This window comes from Cyphomyrmex costatus, unplaced genomic scaffold, assembly GCF_001594065.2.
Source record: "Cyphomyrmex costatus isolate MS0001 unplaced genomic scaffold, Ccosl1.0 scaffold105, whole genome shotgun sequence".
Lineage (NCBI taxonomy): Eukaryota > Metazoa > Arthropoda > Insecta > Hymenoptera > Formicidae > Cyphomyrmex > Cyphomyrmex costatus.
In genome coordinates, this window is record NW_017275008.1 from 186,767 (window position 1) to 213,420 (window position 26,654).

Here is a 26,654-nt window from a genome sequence, read left to right on the forward strand (position 1 = left end):
ACCTCGGACTTTCTCTTAATTTACATTTCGATGTCTGCCTCGCAAGTGCGGCGGGTATTTGTCGTCTTGATTAGCGTGAGCAATTCTATGCAAATCTTTTGTCTTAGAAACATCTCAAACGTTCAAAAAACACATCGACCGGATATCACCGCGTCGCATCAGTTCTGACACAGTGATGATGACGCGTTACCGACTATTCAGTATATTTATCAATCACTCGTAAGTTGTTTCTATTGTTCGCGGAAAACAGTCTTGCTTGGGCTACTCCATTTCGACAAGATATTAATCCATAAATCGTCCGAATGACGCATCGAATAAAAATTATGTTTCTTTGTCCAGTTATGCCATCATGCATAAAACATGTTAGTGCATTCAGGCTCTGTAGACGTAAAAAGTATTCAATACATTCAGAAAAGAAATATTCTCTTTACAACCATTCAATTGGTTTTTTGTTTTCATCATTTTTAGTTCGTCTGATAATTCCTCAAAAGAGAATAATTCTTCTTATTTGTTTATTAAAGATTAGAGTGTTGGCGTGAGTCAAGCATTTCTTTAGAGAGATCATCGTTAATTTTATAGATTAGTAAGTATCCCGCAATATATCATAATAGTAGAAGAACCAGGACCGATATATAATATTATGCGGGTGTCATATATAACACATTTCATAATGCAACGTATATCTGACAATGCACGTTAATCGTAAACTGCCAGATGAGCGATATTTTATTCTAAATACTAATTTATTGCGTTTTGAAATGTTTTAGAATAAAAAGACGTTTTAGAATAACGAGTAGACGGGAAAACGTTTTCATTACGGACTATAAATCTTAGTGCCGTAATTTTGATTGTATATATGTCTCCACATAAAGACATTGTCTTCGTGTGACCTTTATACATTTTTATATGGAGTTTTACATTTCAATCTGAATGATGTTCTCTGTTATAAAATTTCACGGACTTACATAAATAGCGTTGTGAAACACTTCAATTGTATGTTACAAGATATCACTCCTTTACTCCAAAAGTGGCATAATTAAAGAATGTGATTTTCTAATTATTACCGCGCGTGAATAAGTAAACATTACTTACCTTATCAATCCAAAAAAGTAAACAAACAAAATTTATTAAAAAATCATTAAAATCGTCATAACGCAAGAATTTTCCAAAATTATAAAACGAAATTACAAAAACATTTTATTATGTTAAGAAAAAATACGTTTTTTTTTCTACTAATATTATTAGATTATACAGAGTCAATAATTTTTTGTCAAGAGTTGAAAAATAGGTTCTCTCTTTTTCTATTTAATATTTTGAGTTGTGTCACTTTTGAAACAAGAGAGCGATATTTAAAGAATCGATTCTTCTATGCTATCTTTATATGCAAGCAGTTCAATAACTGACGGTACCAAGAGATATGTGCCAAAAAGACGGAGCAGGTATTATGACGTATGCAAAAATTAAGCTGATTGACCTTATTTCAATAATAGTCTAATGTTAATATAATTATTCAGTTAATATTTATCCCATCTCCAACGCGATTATAGGATAAGCTCCAATCTCATTTCGTGTTCAATAGATTCAATTGAAATTCAACTAACAATGAACCGTTGCCTGACTAATGACAGCTTCTCGCTAATGATACGAAAAATGTTCTCGACAGTACGCGCGAGAGAATGATCCCCTTCTTGGGAGGTTCGCGTCCAGTCGCGACGACTATGTGTTCCAAGGACGCGTCTATCGAAACGCGCATTCACGCAAGACTATCTCCGCGGTGTGCTTTCTCACTGTCGGTAACGGCAAAAAGGTGCCGTCGGGTGGTTGCTGACAAGAAGAAAGCGGCGGTCGGCGAGAGGAGGGCGACGCAGAACGCAGGCGTCGAGAGAAGAGGAGCGCGCGAGATGAGCTGGGCGGAGCGGCGCGGCGTTGCACTCCACAAACAAATAATCTAGGACGTCTCAATCCCGTCAAGCGGCGGACGTTTTCGCAGCTCTTCCTTCCTTACCTTCTTTACCTCATCGTAACAACTTCTCCCTTTCTCTTCCTCGCGGCCTTCCCCGTCGACGTTGATCCGGCCGGCAGTCCTAGGCATACTCTGTCCTGTCACGACGTAAGCCCGAAATCGTCGTAAATTATTGTGCCGCGGACATGTGGCGTTTAGCCTCGTGTAATTGATTACCCCATACCTAGGAGGTAAGAAGGCCGAGGGGACCTCGCGAGGTACTCTGCCTCGAGGCATAAATTATAATTGAATTAGCTTGAGTTCTTAATTAGACCGCTCTCGACCCGCTCTCTCTCTCTTTCTCTCTTTAAAACTCGCTGTGCCGCGCGCGGTTCCCTCTTTCTTTCTGTCTCGGCGGCAACGCTCTTCGTTTCTCACGCTTTGTCCACGTCGTCGTTCGCCTCACCTCTGTCCCGTTCGCCTCCCGCGAGATAATTTACAACGGGGGCGTCGCTATTGCATGTCTGATGCGCGCGTCTCTTTCTCCGTATCTCTCCCTGCTTTTTGTTTCTCTTGTTCTTTCTACGGCGCCGAACCCAGCATCGGTGGCGGCGTAAGGATCCTTTGTGCAAGATGGCCGCCGAGGATATCTGTGTGCTATGCTTTTGCGATCCGAGAATCCTTTTCCTGATGCTCGGCTTCGTTCTCCGGTTCTCCAATCGCCATGGTAGAAGACGGCGGCGGCGGCGGCGACGGCGATGGTGGTTGCTGAAGAGATTGCTATTGTTGCTGCTATTGTTTTCTTTCTCGTCGAGAGCTCAGTATTTTACGAGCAGAACTCACTCACGCCGGACTGTAATGAATTACGAGCGATATCTGTGAAAGAGGAACTAAAGTCGGCAAAGTGAGAAGCTCGGTAACGTGACATACTGAAAGAGAGAACCATGAGAACAATAAGTGAAAGAAAAGAAACATACCGTGTCTCTTGATGATCTGTATACTTACGCAGGTGACATTTTTTAATGCGGAAAAGTATAAGAAGAAATAATGAACTTTTAACAGAATTAATGAGCCGTAAAAATTCTTTACGATAAATCGGTCTGCTTCATTAATATACTTTCTGAGAAATCTTGTTGCTTAATCCTGCTATAGTATATTCAAATTCATCATACGATCATATCTCGTTTGCATCAACATAGAATTAAAAATTTTCACAGAAACAAGATGTTACGTTGACACATACAAAGTCATGAAATACTCGACGAAGAATTTGTCAAATTACACTTACAATTAGTATCAGATTAGCAAGATGAAAGAAGAGTAAAGCCGTATAATCACACTAGCGATTGCGCGATTGTGATTGACGATTGAGGATTACTTTTCAACCAGTTAGAGCACAGCAATCGGTAACCGCTTTTGTTCTGATTGGTTGAAAAGTAATTCTCAATCGTCAATCACAATCGCGCAATCGCTAGTGATGATTACGGTTTAAGAGAAAATATCGCGTAAATTAAGAGCTCGATGTATCATTAGGGAAACACTGAGACGGAAGTCTCGAGCAGGTTCAACGAGCGTCACGGACGACGATCGCCGTCTCTCCGCGACCGCGGGCTGCACAATCGCGAAGGCATGCAATTAACGTGATATCGATCCGAATCGCGTGGCGCGGTGCCGTCGGCAATCTCTTTTCCCGAGCTCGAACTTAAAGCCCGATCGTAACTCCAGCTTTTATCGGGGGAGATTTGTTTCCGCCGGCGCGTGCAAAACAAACGGCGACGCTCGCCGGTATACGCGAAGCGCATCCGCAAATCCCTGGACTCCTCTCGCCCCCCCCCCCCCCCCCCCCCCACTCTCTCTACGCGTATCTACGCTTTCCGCACTCGTAAAAGGAACGTTTATTATCGCGCGTGTCCCGCGATAAGCGTCCTGTCCAGTCGCCTGTGCTTCGTCCTGTTGTCCGAGAGCACGGACGTCGCGTCGGGACAAGGAGTCTCATTCTTGGATTCTTGAATCGTTCGTCTGTGCGCGACGTTTTCATAGCGAGAGCTTGAGGAATTCGAGGAACACTCTTGTAAATTATGCAAGCGCTTTATCCCATTCTGTTTCCCGGTAAGCGATCTCGCGAAAAAAAAAAAGCAAAAATTTACAACGTTTACACTTTACGGGAAAAAAAAAAAAAATAATAATAAAGGAAGAACGATATCTTCTCAGTTATACAACCGTTTTAAGGATGGTACATTCTCTTTTAATTTGTCTCGCTTGACAACAAAATTCTATAGACACGTTTTAAGTCCTGTATGAATGTAGATCGTTAATTTTGGCCGGTGGACCGAGTTGGTGGACGTGCGAGCGTTGATAATTAATTTCTACGTTTGGCGAGATCGCATATCGGCTGCACGTAGCGCCAGGCGCGTATATACCGGCTGGTTCTATGGTCGTACATCTCGTTCCTTCTTTTTTGGCCGGCGAACGTAGAGAGAATCGGAAAGCGGGAGAAGAGGGATGGGGGGGGGGGGGGGGGGGGGGGGGAAAGGTTAAGAATAGCGGGCGGTAGCCGTTCAGACGATGCAAATTCAAGACCGAAAACATTCGCGATGTATAATTCATCGCTGCTGGTCCGCCTACACGCGATACTACGCGTGCTCTCGTGACAATGACACAATGTTTGCGGTCGCACGGAGGATGTCGTCGCATGCATGCGTCGTAATCGCGTGCGGAGTGCGGTCGGAGCGCGCCTCTCAGCTCTCGTGGTACTAAGAACGGGTCTTGAATGAAGTCTTTCGAATTGCGCGCGCGTGTCACGAAGATTTAGTGCTGCCGAGAGAGAAATGAAGGATTCGATGGACAATTTTACGAATCGTTGAATAATCGAGGCGTGAAAATATATTTATAGAACGCGAAGGAAGTTTAATTTTCCGTCCGCAATCTAAATCATTAGCAAGATTTTACTTTCAAATTGCTTCCTTATTTTCGCTCAAATTTTTATTATAATAAATAAAAATAAACAAAATAATGTCTTAAAGAGTCAAAAAGAATTTTCGTTAAACAATAAAATATATAATTAGTCATTTTCAATAAAATTAAAACATTACTTAATACTATAAATCGAGTCCTTATTTCTTTTTTATTAATTTGTTATAATAAATGAAGGTTTAAGTTAACATTTAAGTTAAAAAATCTTATCTGGTAATACGATGCAGATATTGAAAAGTAACTCTGAATTTTTTTTATGAAAACTTGAAAAAGTAAAAGAATTGGGATTAGACAAAAAGGATCCAGATTATAGACGGAAGATTGAAAATATAGAGAGATTGATATTGCTTATACATATATTATATATAATATTAATATATGTTTCGAAATCGAATTAAAATGTCTATTTGTTGTGTTTTTAAGCGCTGGTTATTAATTACATTCCGCACCGTGTATTTTGCGCCTAAGTTCTAATCTAGTCTAAGTTTCTTGACACTGTTTTTAAATTTGAAAGCCCTATGAACTATTTATCTCCGTATATTTCCACAATGTTACATTTTATACATTTTCAAAATATCCATTTTATGCTTTGAGATGTCATAGAGTTGGAAATAGAAAATAGCAAGTAAAAAAGATAGTATAAGATCTGACGAATACTCGAAAACAATAAATGTCCCCTATAGAAAAATAATGATAGAACTACAAAAATAATTTAATTCATTTTCTTTACTTGTACATTCCATTATTCTTGCTTTGAAATTGTACGTGCACATTCGTCGAGTGTACGGAAAGAGTTCGGGTGACAAAGCATTTCATCAAGCGAGTCGCGAGCTCTAATGGTTTAAGTTTTTCGTTGCGCCACGCGGGTATCCGAAGGAAAAGCGACGTTGGAGGAAGGGAACGGGTGAGGGATGATCCTATCAAAAGCGGGAACGAGACTGTTCTCGAGGGGACTGAGTCGCCATCGGAATCCGGGTGCCAATCGTTGAACCTGAACAAACGGAGCGATCGGCGATACGGTTCGTAAAGCCGTAAAAGCCAAAGTATTTCGACTCAACGGTATATAACGTAAGTACTCGTGTCGAATCGACACCGTGGAATCGTGGGCACAGAAACGCGCGCACTCTCCTTAAAGAACGCACGCATACACGCGTGCGTACCCGAGAAGCGGAGACGCGGTGCGTATGCATCACGCGAACGGAAAAATACTTCCGCTTCCTCCCCGGCTCTTACGTATCAAACTTGCACTATAAAAACGCTTTAACGGAATGGGACGTCCGCTTCGCAGACGAATTTCGATCGGAATGTCGAGTATTTCTTTACATCTGCTTGGGCGGCGCCTGGCGGATTTATCTCAAGCACAACAGCTTGGAAAGACTTACGTCGCGCGAGTTGAAACGTATCTTCTTAATTAATTTTTCTCGTACGCGAAGAAAAATTTCATGGAGACTATCGATACACTATTTGCAACATCTGTTAATTAATATACCGTAAATTCGGTGAAATATGTAACATATACATATTGTACATATTTGCTTTTCATGCTTGAGTTTGAAATTTTTTATTATAATTAAAATAAATAATATTCTAATAATTTTAAATTGCAACACTCAAGCTTTTAATTGGTGTAACGTACGAGTATTTAATTTAACTTAATTCGAAAAGCGAAAGCAGTTGCACAAAGTCCGCGTGTCTGACTAGTGCGAAAGCTATCTACTTATGTGCATTTGTGTCGTCTGCTTCTTATCCCGAATATTCAGCAAAAGTTCCTATCTGTCATTGAAATATATAATTGTTTTTCGCAAGTACATGTAAATTTCGACGTGTGCCCATCAGATTTTGTTTAATTATATATTTGACAGTCGAACGACTCGGCGATGTAATTCCTGATGATACGACACGCGGATTTGCTATTTTGGGAATTCCATTGGAAAATATGTTGTTCGTCCATCGTGCTGGGGATTGCCCGAACGATGTCGGATCCTCTTTCCGTATTTGACGTAATTAGCACGATTTCGAGGTTCCTGTTTTACGAGCGACGGGACCGGCGTTACTTATCTCTGACGGGTGATCGCCGCGCGATTCAATGACATGCATAGCGCCAGGTATTTCAGCACTTGTTCCGGAAAGTCAAGCTTGAACAGAACTGGGAATTGACGAGTCGGAGCGTGAAGGAAAGAATAGCAGTCTGAACGTCGGCGGGTACATACATCGGTAAACGATTCGGCTGCTCCGGCCTGTTCGCTTGTTAATGGCACGGGAGGATCCTGTCGAGATCCTGCTAAGGAGTAGCGGTGTAGAGCTTGTTGATAAAAAAGGAGCAGCAAGGATATTTCCTCGTTCACCGTCCCCCGCGCACCCTTGAGCTAGTAAAGCTAATTAAGAAATAAGTCGGACCACCAACGTCGGTTGATAATTTGCATGCTGCGGTACGAAGATCGAATAACGCGATATGAAATATTACTAATAGTATCGCGTAGATATTCCGAGGCATCACAACACTTTGCGATGCTATCTTCTTTAATAGGATAAACGAGAATTGACTGAGAATATTATTCTTTCTGAGAAATTAGAAGAATTTACCAACTTACGGATATCCATTATAATGAAAATAAGTAACAAAATAGTTTGCTTAAATGGAACAGAGAAAGCTTCTCTTCGATGTCTCGTCAAAGTAAATCTTATGCCTGGAAATTAATGTCAGTTGTGAAATTACGTGAATTTAATTTCAACAATCATTCTATCTACACTAACTTAATGATTACTTTGTGTGTGGAATTATTGTATATATAATAGAATTACGTTGCGGTGATATATGTTCAAAATGGGAGAGATGAAAATTATCGCCAATACCATCCGTGGCATCGAAGTTATTTCGCCACAGAGCGGACCACCTGATCGTGGTGAGACGATAGTCCGCGTATCGGGGCCAATTAGCAGTAATCCATACCGCCGATTGGATACCACGTTCCCACTGACTATATTCCCGATTGGATATCACTCGGCCATGACAAAGTCCCTCCTGCAAGCAGAGAAATAGCCGCGCGGTACGTCCGCCTTGGACTGGTTCTACTCTGAAAGCAGGAAGGCCCCCATCTCTATCCTATACTTCTCTTTCTCTCTTTGACTCGCTCGCTCGTATCTCCTTCTTTCTCTCCGACTCGCCGCTATCGTCCACTCGGTGCAAATCACTCACTAATTACATCTAAAATGACTTACACGTATGAGGCAGCCGAGACGGCTGCTGGAGAGTAGGAGGAGACCTTCGCATCGACATTGCAGACACACACACGCGGCTAATGGCGCTTGTACGCTGATTATGCATATTGATGGCTGGGTCCCCCCCGGTACGGCGATTGATTTCATCGCTAATTGTATCCAACCGTGTTGCTCGTTATCGAGAAAGGTGCTTCTCTCGCGCGCTCGTCTTAGCTCGCCTGCGAGTACGCATAGCGAGTACAAACAGCCCGAGTATACGGCGTTTATAGCGAAACGTTTTAATTAGGTCGGCTAATAGCGCTCGAAAGTGGGTCGTTCATAAAGACAATAAGTGTATCGTGAATTTGAAGATTATCGGCACGGTGCGCTTCTCACGCAGCACCCTCAATCAGGCACGCCGAGTTATTAAACCGGAGCCGATTCCGGTCGGTCATTTCACGGCGGCTTAAAATCGCTTCTCGACTCCGGTATCTCCAGACCGCTTCTCGTCTGTACGAGCCACCAGCATGAAGTCCTTACGAATGATCTTTTTTTTTTTTTTTTTCCCCCATTTTTTTTTTTTTCCACGCGAATCGATAAGCCCCTATATTAACGATGTAATTATCTGCTTCGCGTAATTAGAAGTAAATTAACTTTCTATCGTTTAAACCGTTTAAAGAGGATGTAAAAGATTATCGCTACGTAAATGAAGCACTTAGCGATCAAGGCGTCAACATATCGTTGACACATCTATACTCATATTTTTTTATCTCTCCTACTGTAAAATACGATTGTTGAATTAGATGCATTAAATTTTTGCTATCGTAATGATATTGCTTTCTTTCTAAAATTTGAATAATACTTTTTATTTGTAAGACTTTTCATTTCTCCTTGGGTCCAATTGTTACATTATGAGTCTACGACGATTTTATACGATCTTATACAAGGATGGCCCAAAAATGTATCCAAACGTTTCAAGTTCTTGTTAGTCTATTTTTTATATATGTATATTTGCGCATCGCTTCTTACGCTCCTGACTCAAATTTGCCTTTTTATATATATTACGTATTATTTATTATTTTTAATTATATTCTCGGTAATGTGAATTTAAAATAGATAATTACACTACATATACACAAATATTTCAATTCTTTTAATATATATTTTCAATTGTTTAGTTTGTTTGTGTATCTATCAATTAATTTAGTCGTAGATGATACTCTTGTAGAGATTTCTAACAAACATGACGTTGCTTATTACGGCGAAGTCTGTTCTTGATAAAAATTCGATAACATATCCCTTTTCTGGGGTAAGTAAACATTCGATTGTTCAGTGTGTTGATCGCGAGTACGACGTCGCAGTTATCGCGACGGTGTATGTTAAGACATTGACGTAACACGTTTATTTCGGGCCCGCGTCGCTCAAGCGATTCCACGAAATTCCCAAGACCGATTACACGAATTCCATCGTCGACTTCGCAAGTCTTATCTTCACGTACTCCTACGCAGTCTTTATCAGCTATTCCATTGCATTCGCGTCGAGAATATTTTTCCTCGCGCGTAAACCACTGCGATACTTGAAATCAATTATGACTGTAGAACACAATTACACTACACGACATAACATTTGTTTGTTTAATATGATAAATGCACTATTTTTTACCTTCTCGTTACCATATTCCCGCAAAAACTGTCAAGGTAAAGTGAGATAAAATCTATGAAACTCACACAAAAATAAACAATAAAAAAGTTTTTATTGTTTAAAATTCGAAATCTCGATACTAGTACATTAAAGGGGTAAAAGGGTCTTGATAAACGATAGATTTTCAATGGCTTCCTACTTTCATAACATAAGTTTGAGTGATTCCTACATTTCCGCGCCTTTCGAGTCCGCATCCGCTGTACGTAAATACGATATATATCTCGAATCATTCTGAATTCATCTGATTAAGAGCAAAGTCGAATATTTTTCGATTATTAGCCGGCTCTCATATTGAATGTAGATCGTAAAATATCCACGGACGTTTCCATCAGCAGCTTGATTTAATCTTCCTCCTTGAAAGCATTTTTCCGTCTTCATGGACGTCGGGGAGTATCTCGCGCGGCATTGGCTTATCCTCGACGCAAACGACCGACTAAATATAAATTTAATCGGCGCAGGATCGTTGCCCGAATCGATCGAACGCGGTGAACTGCCGTTCCCGATAGCTCGGGTTGCTGGGAGAGAGTGCCCTAAAAGTGCGCCCTCGCTCTTGTCTGGATTCGTCAACTAACCAAGTTTCGTATGACTAACCTCCGCTGACTCATCCTCATTCGCTACCGGAAAGATCCGTCGCAGACGAATTTTGGCAGGACCATTTTCTCCCGACGTCGTTGTGCAATACAGTCTCATCTATAGTAACGCGATATTACCGAATGCGTTTTCATTCGTCTGTGATTCTTCGTCCGGATCGTAATGATCTGCATCTTTCGATCGGAATTTCCCGACAATTTCGTCGTACGTGACCTTATTTTCCTGACGGTATAGCGAATAATAGTGACCTGCTCGGTAACGTTAAAAAAAGAAATGGAAAGCCAGTGAGAGCAGTCGTTTTTCTCCTCGAATCGTCAGAACGTTCGCCTCTGATAGCGCCGAGGTTCTGAGAAAAGAAACAGAGAGAGAGAGAGAGAGAGAGAGAGACGCGAAGGAGAGAAAAATAGTGAGAGTTAAGTGATGGTGGGTGGGCGAGATGGTTATTTAAATGCCCATAGGAACCATTAGAGATTACAGTCCGCCAAGTTGAGCGCGGCGATATGTTGCTTTTCGAAACAGAACTTTCCATGGCCTCCATACTTTTTCTTTCCCTCCGTGCCTTTTTCCCGCGACGACACACGTGCGGCTTTAGCGTGAAACGCTTTGCAGATCGCACGATGAACGAACTTGACCGGATTATGACAATTATGTCTGTTTAACGTGATATAGACGCGCGTTCACTCATATAGTCGCGTCTTCATCGACGCTCTCACCATACTGTATTTCGTTACGATGATGAACTCGTAGATGAATCATGTATTCTCGGTAATATGATAACGACTCGAAATAATACAGAACATTCTCTAGTTTTTGCAGTTTAACATCGAGTCACACACTCGTGCATAAAATTAAGATGTAAATTATATCGCCTGCTTACATCACTCGTTAGAAATTTTTTCTCATGTCTCTATCATTTTAATTATATCTCTCATAAGATAACTTGTAATACCAGGTTAATAACTTACATTAAGAAGTGTCTATGTTGGATAATTATATATATAAAACAGGTAGTTTAAATTATTAGTTTAAAATAATATATAAATTTATCATAATCATCGAAAATTGCAGTCGTGTAACGTGAGATTAGTGGTATCCGAAATAAGTCCGAGTCCTTTTTGAAATGTCGTCGCACCTGAAACTTTCTCAATGTACTTCGCGTGATTTACGCTGAAATACGTTCTTGATTATCGCGATCACCCACATCGAGTCGTTGGACACGAAAGTATGTGTGACGATACATATAGCGGCTCGTTTTCTGGAGAGATATCAGTTCCCAGATGTCGGTCACAACGAGCGTAGTACGTTGAAGAGGGCACGTTGCGTTATCGGCGACGAAATGAATTCCTAAAACTCAATTAACCGTGGTCTCTTTAACGGCCTCGGTTTAACGAACGAGACGAGACGAATAATGAATGTAGGGATACACTTTCGATCGGGCTGAGCTATCCGTTGGTTCATCCAAAACCGATACCCGCCCTAAGAGCATTGGATGATCCAACCCTTTTAAGTAGGTCTAAGTAAAACGCTAGGAATGCAAGGGATAGCTTAATGGTACTTCATCGGTGAGGTACCGGATCAGTTTCAATGGTGACTCATCGTGGGACGATACCGTTGCAACGTCGATACGTTTCACAAGTGTAAAAGAATGTTTACAAGCGTTTTACGAGGGTATCAATCGAATTTCAGTTCACAGTTAAAAGTCAAAATAATTATTAAAGTAATAATAAAATTATAAAATAATTATCAAATTCTCACACACAATATTGGTACAATATTTTGATTATTTTGAATTTGCAATAAATTATTGACGTTTTGAAGCCATTCTTGTGATAATAATAATACATCTACATTACGATGGCCAATTGATTGCAATCTACGTGTAAAAAGAATATGTCATTTGACAGAGTTGACAGTAATAATTGCCGCACAGAGAGCGATTGTCTACAAAATAATTACAAAATTCAAATGTGACTTTATGATCTTACATTTGGAATATACTATGTTTTTAAATTAATGAAAATCTCTCGTATGTTATTTTGCAGACTACATTATTACGTTATTATAATGATAATTAATTATACTACTGTAATTATATTCGATATATCAAAATTCGCTGCTCGCGTATGATTCTCGAAAACTAACAAATCATTGTAGACAGTTTTTCTCTCGCAGTAATGACATTTGCTCATCTACCCCTTGCACTCTCGCCACTCTGTAGCCGTTTTTTTTTCCTCGCTGGGGGTGAGGAAGGGGAGGATGACGAGGAGCGTGTCAGAATGAATGTGACGCCGGCGGACGTCGCGGCTTCCGAGCAAAAACCACGTCGCGCACTCCTCCTCTCTCGCGTGACTCTTCTTCTTATTTGCGCTTTCTCCTCTCTTTCCTTCCTTACGTTCCTCTCTTCTCCTTTCCATTCTCTCCTCCCCGCCTGCACGTCCCCCGGCCGTGGTACACTTGACGCACGACAGTTCTCTACGTGCCGTTTACAGGACGCGTTTAGTCGCTCGTCGCGTCTCCTTATCCATTCTCCATAAACGCACGACGTCGACGGCCATCCACCACTTCACGTGGCACCAGCCTGGACTGGAGGACGCACACGAGTGTGCTGCTCGGTGCTCTGGAAGGAGGAAAAAGTCAGGCACGATCAACGAGATCGTTTGCGCGCGCCGTATCCTCTACGCCGGCGTACTTCCGTCCGCAGGACGTTCCGCGTTGTTTCGACTTTGTCAAGTGAACGTGTTTTCCGCGTCTGATCCTTTACACGCAGATCGCAAGTAATCGTGGCCACACTGTAATGGATCTATTATTACCACGAGAGTGGAAGCTTTAGCTTATGCTATAACGTAAATATTATGCGTATTTTATGATTCTAGTCTGTATGCTAATTATATTCGAGTGTTTGCGATACGAAGTGTAAAGATATATATATATTTTCACACGAAGTGAAAATGACAAAAGCAACATGTTTTCCGTTAATTTTTGCTATTAGGTAAAAATACCAAAATGATCAATTGCGCATTATTTAATTAGTACGACTGGTACATAAACACTTAAAAGTTAAGTCAGAAGCAATTATGCCTTTCTTAGAAAATTGAAATATTTCGAGCAATAATCTCACGCACATATAACATATTATTCATGACGTAAAAAGTAACGCGATGACAAATTTGATGACAGTCCGCCGTAATCTCCTGGAATTCGGAGACAGAGTCGTATTAAATAGACGGATTAGCAAATGTTTCTTCGTAGAAGTGATGCGAATGACACATAAATTCGACAAGAAGGTCAAATTTCAAATGTATAGTCGCGACTATTTCCAAATCACTAGTCATTAACAGGCACATGATGTTTGAATTTAATCTTCGTGATGTATAATATACGTGGAAATTAAATGTTGTCTGAAAACACTTTGATATTATATTGTTTTAATTGGAGAGAGATCTAAATTTTTTCTCCATTTGTGTATATATCAAGAACACAAAAAGGAGTATTTTTATTTATATCAATCTGATTTGAGAATAATCAGAAGGTAGTATAAACCGATAAGGTTTTTCTAAGCTGTGGGGAGATTAGGCTTTTATGATCGTGATAAGATGCTTCTTTATTGACATAAAATTTACTCCCTGGTGTATTTGTTTCACAATTCTATTTTTGAGTATCGTAATCTATTAATGTGTGACGCATTCTAATATCGCTGGAAATTTCTCTTTATCATCTCTATCTACGTTAAACTTAGGTAATTTAGTAAAATTATCCCAAAACCCGTCTAATCTCGGTTATTTCAATTATTTCAGAAGAAATTTCGAAAAATTGTTATTTCATGCTTATTAATCAAGAAAGAATAACAATTCGTTGATCTGCAGATGTGCCAATGATACGTGATTGCGGTTACGATGATTGTATATTGCGATCAGGCAGTTAGCGGTCGAATTTACTGGTTCTAAATCAAATCATGACCCGCGTTACGGGTTGATCTTGATCGTAACGCTGGCGATGCGACGCGTTGCCGCCATGATTGGTCACGACAATTTGCTGTGGCCGTCTGGGAATTCCATTGACACGCGTGATTTGTCGCAATTTGCTATGGCAATGTAGGAAACATTTTGGAGCTCTGGCTTTTGTGAAGCGACGCCAGGTGACTTCTTCCTTTGGGGCGTTCTCGCGTTGATCGGCTCGTGCTGCATGGGCACTACAAAGGTAGTAAATCTCGTGGTTATCCTCAATGGAGATGTCGTCATTTATCTGCCTCCTCCTATAATACGTTGGGAGCTTTGTTGGAATGGTTTATTGAAAGACTATTCGCTTTTAGTGAGTATAGCGATATAAGTTGATATTTTTATAATAGAACATTAATATTGAATATACGTTAAATGGAGTAACTACGCTGAGATAGTTTACCCATTTACGTTAGAAAATTACGTTATTCGAAATTTATCGTCTAATGTGGTCTCGTAACTTTGTTACGTCTATACCGATACATTGTAACGCAGAACGATATGCCAAACTCGTCGCTCGATAGCAATTCATTTAGTCGACGACGCAAACAAGTTTCGATGTACGCGTCGGGCGGTTTCGTGAACGACGACCTATAAGGTGATCGATTAGGTCGCTCATTAAACGACCCTGGGCAACGAGCATAATCATCTTCCAGCATGATTCCTTGAGATCAGGTCAGGGTTTGTAAGTCGTGCTATACGAAATCTGTGTACGTTGCTTTAGGCGACAGGCGGTGTCCAGCTGAGAGTCATCGGCGTCGGGTCGGTAGCCGCGTTTTTCATCGTCGTGTCGGAGCCTATTCAAGTGTTGGCAGTTTTTCACGCGGCAGGCGACAAATATCCCCACCGAAATCCCCTTTGGATGAGTCCTCACGTGGTCCGGGATGTCATGCCGCGGGTCGCATCCTCGCCGGCACATTCACCGTGCCGATCTCGTCCCGGTGACTACCATCAAGTCGCGGGTACCAAGTGATCTTTCGTATCTATATAATCGCGATCGAACACAAAGCATCTCTTATCATTCTGGAAGAGAGAAGTGCATTTCGCTCGTCAACCATCGTTTGATCGCGCAAAGTGATTTAACCTTCCATTCGCGGTTTGTGCGGACGAATTGATATATCCCGTCGACACGCAGCGGACCAATGTGATACCATTAAAATTCAGCGTTTCTGTCGGAAGATTTAATGGCGACGCGAACGATAGTTCATCGCTGTAACGATGTCTGGTTGATAGGTCGGTTTACCGGGGAACCACCACTCTCGTGACTGCTGGGAACTTCACTTGATGTAGATATCAGCGTAATCCTGGTTAATCTTCGATTCAAAAGCTCGCGGACTGTGATAGGCGTACGACGGGGAATTCATCACTTGCACGTATAACACCGAAAAAGGTATAAAGGCTCGACTCCGATCGTGGGCTTTTCCACACGGTCGATCTCGCGCGGCTGCGAGTACGACGCAATCGGCACGATTTTTTCGACTGAACTCCGACGATGATGTAAGACAGTGATCGCGTCACGTCGACGATTTCGAAACTGGACTGTTCGGCGTCGATAGGGACAGAAGTGCCAATCGAACCGTAGAGCCGTGCGAAAGTGTCATCGACCTGTCAAACGTGTCCTGTCACGTAAACGTATATCCATCGTAGATCGTACGCTATTCTACAAGGGAAACCGCGAGAATTTGTGGCGAAACGACGTGCTTGAATCGTTATTGCAGCTAGCCGGTCGTAATTCGTACGATTTACAATGCATGGACTGAGATGACACACCGTGGCGGAGACTCGCAGCTATGTCTACGGTGATCGTTGGGTGAGTTACGACGATTTCATCGCCACGTTGACATGTCTCTCGCCGTCCTCTGAGACATCCTTTGGATTCCAATCTACAGCCAATGAATCGGTAACGAAGAGACTCAGGGAAATCGTTACTTTTATCGCCGATCGTAATCCTTTCCATTGTCACCGCATCGAGGTGGGAACTTGAAGAAACTCGAGAATTTTTAGGATCTTCCATGAAATGTCACGCTTATCCGTTTTTTTCATACTCTTTCCTCAAAAGAAAATGACGTGCGCGCGTTTGCGTATCTCCTCTGCAACTTTATTATCTTTTTTTTTCTTCTTCTTTTTACGTACACTCGGCTATTAACGGATATCGGTACAAAACGTAAGTGACGAACATTAACTGGATGCTGCGTCACGAAGTGCGCCAACGCGGCGCGTGACGCGCGCATGCCGTTCATGCGTGTCGGAATTTGTCACGGTCGGATTTCACGACGTCCCGGAATTTCGCGACTCTTCGGAATTCCGTGACGCGGCCACGTGTATATATACCTCCGACCGCGCGGAGTCCGGTTCGGTGGCGCGTGTGCGCATGCATCCAGCCTCTATTTCTCCATGCGATCGGTATCGATACGCGTGAAAGCTGACCCCCTCCTTTTCTCATTATCAGATGACGAAGGATACGGTCGACGCGATCTTACAAATACTTTAATTGGCGTTTTTTAATTGGTCACACAATTTGTAAAATTCTGTTTCTTTTTAATTGGTCCATTAAATTTTCTAGTTACTGTAACCAGAAATTCTGTTAAATCGTTATTTAAATCTCTCGAAAATTTGGTAAATTTATAAATTTTAAATATAATATTAGAAATAAATAAAAGTGACAATAATTAAATTGATATTTAATATCGGAACTGCCGCTAGAACTGTCGGAAGTGTCGATTTAGTAATTTTCTGTCCTTATTTTCTGTTCATGAAGGTTTTTTGATATTATTTGAGTATCATATTTAAATGCTATCAATATTTTGGTACTGTATATTTAACACGATGCTTGGTTTAGCGCGTCGAGACACTACCGTGTCTCCCGATATAAAAAAGAAAACAGATGGAAGGATTAGCGAAACCAAAATGACATACCGACCACGATTATTTTAGCGTTGAAATAATTCGCGTGGTAAACCAAGAAATATCACTCGACGCGGTCGCGATTAAACGTGCAGAGATAGTCTAGACTGGAATTCTTTATCCTCGGCACTCTTTCCGTCCCGATGACACGTGAAACATCTCACGGACACTTTTCCTCCTTACGTAAAACATCCCGGGAGATCCGAATGTTAATATATCTCCGCGCCTTTCGATGGCGCACCGCCGACAGTTACCTTCGTCGCGGTACATCGTGCGTGTATTACCGCATCCGAGGTGATCCACGGCTGTTAATGAAACGGCTAGCAAGAGGTTGTCAGCGGGATGTCGTTGTGACTAAGTTTGCAATTATGTAAACCGGCATCCCGGCGAGTGGAATACTCGTACACCTTGATTTAGAGACGGTGGTCTTCGCTGATGTGAAAATTGAAAAATCGATATTGACGCTGCTGACGCAAATTAGATACTTTGGAATGTGGCACGATACGTTCTACAAGTGGCTCTCACTAGTATTAGAAGAGTGCCGAGAGTGCTCGGATAGCAATAAAACGCACCTGATCTATTTATATATAAATTCTTTCTCGCATAATAAAATTTTTATAACATAAATATTATTATCTCTATTTTTGATGAAAGTTATTCTAAATATACTATAATTGGGTGTGTTATTATATTGAATCAAGTTGACGATTTGCAATGTATTATATATTAATCGCGAATATTAATTCTTATCTTTTCCGTTTATAAATAAGGTAAAAAGGATAAAGAAGGAAAAGGATAAAGAATAAGTTAGACCTACATGTTTATGTAGATTGAAGCTAATCTAAATTGGTGAAAGTAAGAACGTTAGACTTCTTTTGGAGGCGTTTGATTTTTACGGAAGAATCTTTTATAGTTCAAATCAAATATGAATCATTTCTTTACGCGTGCGGCAGCAAATGCCGAATTCAGTTGTGCATCGAGAGTAACCACGCCGCTGCCACCAGTCACGCCAATGCAATTAAACCTCGAAACCCGAGCCGGCTGCGTACAACTACGCCGCGCTCCGCGCTACGAGTGTTACGACCCGATGTATATCGCGCGGGGAGTGCGTGGCACGATGAAGGCAAGGAGCCTTGGCGAAATCCGTATCGTGAACTTGTCTTCCAGTCGCAGATTTTCTACGCGAACGGAATAATTCCTACGGAAGTTGCACCGTGCAATAAAAATTATATCTAACTGGCATTTAATCACAACGCGATCTTGTAAAAGATACGTTGCCGTAGAGGGGAAGAGGGATAACGATGAAGACTTGGAGGTTTTCAAAAATGAAGGACGTCGTGCGTCTTCTCTCGACAGAGATAAAGTGAATATTTTAAGTGAATCGGGGCCGCCCAGCGGCATTCCACGCGGTGCACCGAGAGAGTGCATTGAAGAGACGAGGTAGGCGGGATGAGGCGAAAGAAAGGCATGTGTTTGGTCCACCCCGCGTTACCATGGGCGAGCCAATAATCTGCAGTCGAATTAAAAGCGAGCGAGGAGCGAAAGCTCGTAGCAGCGCGACCGCTGTTCACCTGTGTACTTGTAACACGAGATGCATTTGCATTGCGCAACTGCTTGCGGTCCGTATGTAACTGGGTTATCATATACAACCTGCGGCGCGGCACGCCGCGTCATTATTCTACGATTCTCCACCGAGCCTTTCTCACTCACGTTGGTAATATATCGATGATTTTACGTGAGATCATTCGTATCATTGCTTTGCCGCTAGAACAGTATGTCTGTATTTGGAAAATAATCTATAATTTTACATATTTTAAAATTCAATTTTAAAGTTTGAACATTATTAAATATTAGAAATAAATAATTTAATACGAGGATTCTTTTTGCTAACGTAACACTAGAAATTGTTCGTCAAATTAGTTATAATTTAAAATACAATTGTAAATAAATTTAACAAATTTTTATAATAAAATTGTAATTAATTTGACGAACAATTTCTGTACGTTTATGTCACACAACTATATGGAAGTTTTTTTATTGGACTGAGACGGTATTGCTTGCTTACTTTTACTACATGATTATTTATTCTCTACTAAAACACCGAGAAATTATCTATATTTGTTCGTCCAATTGTTTGCAAGTAGTTTCGGGTTCTTCATGAGACGCTGACTAAACCATACAACGCAATTATAATCCATATACTTTGCACGTCGACAACTTACACTCATTACTGCGAATCCAACTAATTGTCTGAAGAAGACTCAATCCGAATATGTAATCTTTTTTTAAATTATTTATATATCTAATTATATTTCCTTCAATCTTTATGTAAATCGGTTTTATAACGTTATATTATCAAAAAGAATTGACTCTTACCTTTTTATTGTTTATATTGTTGTTAAACAAGTATTAGATTTGTAATATTACTACTCTAGTTCTATATTAGAATTGCATTTCAAGACTGAAAATTAAGTTTGCTGGGTTTGTAGGATTGGAGATATGTATAATAGTTATAAATATATAAATTCACTGAATAACACTGAATAATTTAAGCACTAAAAATCTATAAAGATTTAACCGTTCAGGGCCTTTATTTCCTATTTGTTGATATTAAATTTGTTTTTTTATTGTTGCATTGGACTACATTATAAAACTTATTTTCTTGCTTTTGCAAAATATTAAACATAATACCTATTTCGCTTTAAGTACAAAAAGTGTACACTTTAGTTTAGCTATAAAAACAGATCTATATAATTTAATTTTCGAATTTATCAAAAGTGCAATCATCGTCATTTATTCTTAGTTTTAACAACCATATAATTTAAAGATTTTAATAAGCACATGATTTATGTGTTCTCGGTACAATCTATTTGTACCATCATTTTAGCGCTAATTATCCCGTGCACAGGTTTGCTTATCAGTTACAACTTATCGAATACACCTTGTATTTTCAATTTGTGCGATTGGAAATAGTAATGATTACACACACACTGTGCGCGAGTTTGCTATATAATCACACGAAATTTATTTGCATACATGATTGCTTAGAATCGCCGCAAATTGGATGAAACGGACTTATTGCATATTCCATTCGTGTTCCGATCGATACTTTTAACTAACGGGTGTATTTTTGTTGTTTCTAGGTTACCACAGCTTGCCGTTTTAGCGAAGATTTTGTGCCTCCTGATGGTGAGTATTTCCACATGTAATCTCTTTATAACATTTATAGAAATTGTGTCCCTCTATTTCGAGATACAAATACATGTATTTTTTTAGAAATTATAATAAATATTAGAGAAGATTATATTAGAGGAAATACGAGTGACTACGATATCTACCTATCATAATTGATTAGTTAATATCGCTTTGTTTTGTAATTTATGGAGTTTTGAAAATATATATCGAAAAATTAAATGTAAAAGCTCAATACCAGCGTTTTATCGCGCTCTGATCGGTTTATAATCTTATCTTTTCGAATGCGACCGACATTCGTAGCAGCAGCCAATTGCATAAAGGTAATCCGATGATTAGTCGGCCTAGTTTCGCGAAAGGTAACGAGCAGTATAGAGTTGGTAATGAGCCACAGTTCCGCTGAAGCCGCAAAATTGCCTACTTCCTAGCTCGCGAATGTACACGTCAAGATGTATGGGGGGCCACGATCGCGAGGATGACTAGGTCAGATCTGAGATATCCCCGGCACGAGGAGGTCGGGACCCGGGAGGATCGCGTGCTGAAACTCGTGCCAAGACTCGAGTAAATCGGCGATTACGGCGGCACGCACCTTACCTGCCATAGATTAATGATCGGCGCTTCCACTCCTACGCGCGTTTGCGGCCACTGACAATTTATATGACCGAGGAGGCGGCTGCCGGCTTTGAACCTCATCCTTAACTCATTGCGGCGTACGTTTAATTCCCCGCTGTGGGCGCTGCGGAGCGCTTATAAGTTTTGACGTCGCTTGAATTTTTTTAAAATACCCACGACGCCGTTCATTGCGGAACCGTTATAGCTTGCCATCGCGCTTTGATTAACTGCGTGCATGATAAATCGAGCCTTCCTCCTTTGTGTGATCGAGTCTTTCTCACGTTTCTAAACTGTCTGCATCTGTTGTAACATTTACTTTAACGTACTTTATCTTAGCAATTCTTAATTTAGAAAATTGTTAACGGATAAACCAATCGTTTGTATTTAACTATTGATGCCAAAAATAATTTGATCGGTTACTGATTAATGATTACGGATTATTGACGGACACAGCCAGATTGTTAAATTACGATTATCTCAATTTGATAGTATAAAATAATTTTTGTCATTGACAAAATGTTTTTCAAACTCGACATCTGTCGTACAATATAAATCGTTGAGCATCGCAGAGATTAGACTTGCATGGCATTCGTTATTTATTATGCTTTTGAAATTGATGGAGACCTTTACTCGACTTCCCAAGATGATAAGGACAATTCGCGCGACAGTCTCATCGCGCGGAGCCTCGAATCGTATTTAAATGAGATTTATGTATCCTCGATACCGGTCTTGAGCGGTGCGGTAAACGGTTTGCTGGTCCAATAAATAATTAAATGGTTGGTCGACTGAATCGCGAGCGATATATTTAGACGTCGGTGGTTGAAGTAACTGCATGGTAAATCGAGACGAATGCATTCGAGGCTATCGCCTTAACGATACGTCTGCTAGGTGAGAATTTAATGAACGGCCAATGTAAAATTTCCAAATAACTATTTTACTGACAATTGTCATCATTCACTCGCATTCTTACGATTTGAAAGTCCTGTCGATTAAATGATAATGCGAATATCACGATGATGACGCGATTATATATTTGCACACGATGTCGCAACGTGAGAATTCAATGTGGAGTTCGTTACGCGCGACAATGTCATTCCGTCGTAAACAGTTTCTACGAATGTATATGATCTACTTTAACTTTGTACGTTAAACGATATAGAAGTGTGGTGTACTATCAACTCTACTCGTCTCTTGGGCTATATACGATCCTACCATCTCGGCATTAAAAGACTCGTGTTACAGGATCGTGGAACTGCAATAAAATCCTGCAATGCGAATTTAATTGTTCTTCTCCACATTCGCACATAAATCTGTTCATCACTGTGCGTTTATTATACGGCGGTTTTTCCTTGAGAAAAATTTTTAAGTAAACGCGCAATCATTGATTTGACACGTAATGCGCGAAAAATGTGAGCAGTGTTAAGAATAATCAATTTCGAAATATTATAACATTTAGTTGCAATTTCTGTTCAACTATTTAATTTCATTATTTATTTATAATTTAAATATTTATATATACACACATCAGGAAGAAAATATTAAATTTTGATAAATATTTCTTTAAATAGTTCCAAGTAAATTAATATTTACTAAATGTAAACATATTAAATATTTAGTAATAATAAAAAACAATAGTTTGATTTAACTATAATTTTTAGCGAGTGTAAACGTTTATTTATTGTAAGTAAAAAAATGTTTACTTAGTATTATTACTTAGTAATATATATTACAAGATTGAGTGAATTTCTTTCAGTATAACGAAATTATAATTTCGGAGAAACGCATATTGCACATACACGACATTGACTCTCCTAACGTCTCACGTCTGTTACATATATGCAGATTCATGCGTCATTCGAACGTCGTGATTACTCGATCATACTAAGCTTTCTATTTCGATGTTTGTCAGACTAATGCGCGTTGCACCGGCTATCGTAACATTGTCGGCGCCACTTTTGATATAAACGAAACGCCAGTTTCGGTGACTATTAATGGATGGCTCGTGTCCGCTCGTTAACGAGCTCTCTCTGCCATCAGCGTGCAGCATCTCCGAGCGGCCGGCATGACGACTCTCCGTCTTCGTCTGACACGGCGCATTTTTGTCCGTGCGCGCGTCCACCGCGGGGAGAATCCGCGCGGGCGGATCAACGAATGACTCGATGTCGTGATATGTGAACCGACCGTAAAAGCGTCTTCTCGGCGGCCGTGGTAGAATTTCGACGTTCTTAACGACTTTCAGTTCGGTCGTTGTTCTGAAAACATGTCACGCGAATTCTTATCCCGCCGGAGCTTTGTTGTTACCTTCAAAAGATAAATTATCAGATAATTCGCGGTGGATTCTAACTCTGGACCAAGTTGCTCATTTTCTTCTCCGTAATCTCTTTATATTTGTACACTTCGTATCTTATCACTTTTACTTAATACACGCATGTGCTTGTACTTAAATATATTTTTGTCAGCATTTGAATAATTTTTATCGAATAAAATCATATAAATAGTACAATGATTTAATTCCGTGAAGAAATACTCCGTCGTAAAACGAATATTTTTTTTGTAAATTTTGTACTTTTTTTATAAATCGTAAAATACGCGCCATTGACTCCGAACACATTGAAATCACCGCGATCTATATAAAAATCATTTGCTAATTAATTTATTTCTAGTGTTTCTCGGTTTGCAATTCGTGTGAAGAGATTTGAACATTTTATAAAGCAACTTGGGACGAATTGACAATTTTTCCATTCGCGCACAGCTAAGAAATTTTAAACTGTATGTGCGGTTCTTTAATTGTAGGTGGTGATGTGCGGGGCGGTGCCGGCGATGGTGCGCTCCGTGAGTCTCTACTCAACTTGCAGCAGCGGCAATGTTACCGTAATAGGCCGCTCGATCAAAGCAGTGGGACGCGACGATTACAATGCACCCTACCGTAAGTAAGACCGCAAAAATCATTATGTCTCACTCATTGTTATAATAATTCAATTTAGATGCGATAAACATTTTTCTTTCAACGAAAAACATTTTTTTGTGATTATTATATTATACTTTGTTCATCTTTTTTCAAATTTTTTTCAAAGTACGTTTGTAGAAATAACTCTCTTGAAAGAAAATAAATTAAAAATGAAAAAGTTATTCGTGTTTATTGTGTATTACACAGGTTTTTATTTTTACCTTTTAAGAAAAAGATACATTCCTGTCGCGATCTATTAAAGTATTGTAGATCTTTTTTCTGTGAAAGATTTTTTTAGCAACTCTAAAATTTGCAATTATTTAGCTTAGTATAGTTCATAAAATTTATCGATTATTTTATTGATCATTGAACATATTTTACATATTTGTTATAGTATGATTTAATTATCTCTAAAATTAAAAAAGTATGCATAATGATAACATTATGGGGAATGAGATAATCAAATCTGTTAATTGAATCAATTTCGATCAGCATTTTTATCCCTCCAAGGGATTTTTATCCGGGAGTACGATGCGTTAAAGAACTCTAATTTACTACAATTCTTATCGATTGACCTCAGTCGGTCAGAAAGCTTATCTCTCTCGTTTTCGCTATCGAATGTCTCCACGGAGTCTTCCGGGATGAATTTCCATTTTTACGAACTAATAACTGCAGTCCTATTTCCGTGAGCAGTTTGCCGGACGCGCAAACGTTGGAGAAGAAACGAAGGGAGTAAAAACTGGGAGGACGACCACCGAGGAGTCTCGATAAATTACGACGTAATTTTACCCCGTCTTGATTGTTTTCGGCTAGACACCTTCGTCGTTTGTTTTATCGAGTGCATTTTGCCTTATTTCTATTTATTGGGCTCAGTTTTACGAGCAGATATTATTCAGAAATAAAAGAGAGTTCAGTTTTATTTTTCAAGCAGTTGAAAGTCTTCGACAAAATATATGGGACATTTATATAGATGCTTGCTTCTACTTGTATTTTATCACCTTCACGTAAATCCGCCATGAAAGCAGCATTTATTTATGGACAGGATGTTAAGATGATATATTTATTAAACGTTTGTCAAATGTGTCGCATTCTTGATTAATGTAATACTTAAACCGGGCAAATCGCTGACATATAGAATTATAATGATTAAACGCCTCTTTTGTGTGTCTTGCGCAACTCGTTCGTGTTAATTTGCCATTTTAGTCTGCTCTAACAATGTAAGGTCGAATTTTTTCAAACATAGAGGTGGAAAATTTGATCTGTGAAATTAATAATATCTAAATTGAAAACCGAAAGGTCTCTCTCTTTTCAACTTTACTATACATTATTATTTTTTATAAGTAATTTGATTGTGCATTAAAATAAATTTAGAACAATTCGAATGCAAAAGTTATTTATTTATTTTATGCGGCACAATATAGTCGTTTTACTCTCAAAATTTAGCAGTGCAAAATACCATTTTGTACATAGATATCTCTAATATATAATAGAGAGAAAAATTTCACGTTGTAGTTTAAATTTTATCAATTTCGATTATACGAGTCCTTCGCTGCTGAAATGTTCCTCTCGCGCAGTGATTCCTTTCGCAAACCCGCGAGTTCGCGGGAATTTTTGAGCGCGATATCCCGGACGAAACGAGCGAACGGGCTGTCCGCCCTACGCGCGGCGCGAGTACGAGGCGGTTCCTCTTGAGACGATTGCTGACGAGGTAGGGGACGAAAGGAAGGTTCGGAAGGAGGGAAGAAGGCGCTCGCTTGTGCAAACAGAGGAGCCAGTTTTCGCGCCGCACGCTGCGCGCCGCGTCTGCACCTCCCCGAGATCCATCACCTTCGCGTACCTCCTTCTCCTCCATCTCCTGCCTTCTTGCTTTTGCCTCCACCTTTTCCCCTCTGTTACTCTCTGCTCTCTCACCTCTTACGGCACTCAACTGCCGACAACGAGCCTCTCCTGACCAGCGATTACTCAAGCCCCTCTCGCGACTCGGAACGGCGTGTGCTGCTGCACGGGGGATTGAGACACTGTGAGAGAGTCCTTGAGGAGCCATGTACCAGGCTCCGAGATAGAAATCGCACCACGACAGATCTCCAGAAGCTCCGAAGCCTCTATAGCTTCGAGTTTTGTTGCTGATGTGGCGACTCAGGCCTGTTTTCTATATCAAATAGCAGACATTATTATACACGGTATTATAAAAATTCCATGATAGTTTACTAAATAAAATTAGAATCGTATAACGTATGGAGAACATGTCATGCGCGGTAATGATTTTCCGGGAATAGTTTTACATGTCGATACCGGTAGATAAGCAGGTAAAAGAATTACGTAATTATGGAGTAATACTTTTTGCGCTTGACGCATCTATTAATTTAATCGTTGCATTAATATACGATAATCATGTACTTGATATACCGAGCAGCGATTTAACTAGAACGATACTAGAAACGTGCAAGGGAAGATACGGGAATTCTGAGCCGAGCCGGAATGATAAATCATAATTCAAGTGCGTCAGTTAATAACACGATAATAACTATCATCCACAATCAAGGTAAATAATAATTATCGACTTTTTGTTACTCCGAGTTTTTTTTTTTTTTTTTTTTTC

The 26,654-nt window shown here is 40.0% G+C and overlaps 1 protein-coding gene across 1 annotated transcript in view; it reads left to right on the forward strand.

Moving 5' to 3' along the window:
• The first annotated feature begins 9,356 nt into the window (after window positions 1-9,356).
• LOC108774143 (fibroblast growth factor 17) overlaps window positions 9,357-26,654 on the forward strand; it is a 23,836-nt gene continuing 6,538 nt past the window's right edge. Inside the window, exons 1-3 of the mRNA XM_018540177.1 lie at window positions 9,357-9,422; window positions 20,353-20,493; window positions 23,902-24,034. Of these exons, the coding sequence (XP_018395679.1) occupies window positions 9,357-9,422; window positions 20,353-20,493; window positions 23,902-24,034 (340 nt within the window). The remainder of the gene's footprint in view (window positions 9,423-20,352; window positions 20,494-23,901; window positions 24,035-26,654) is intronic.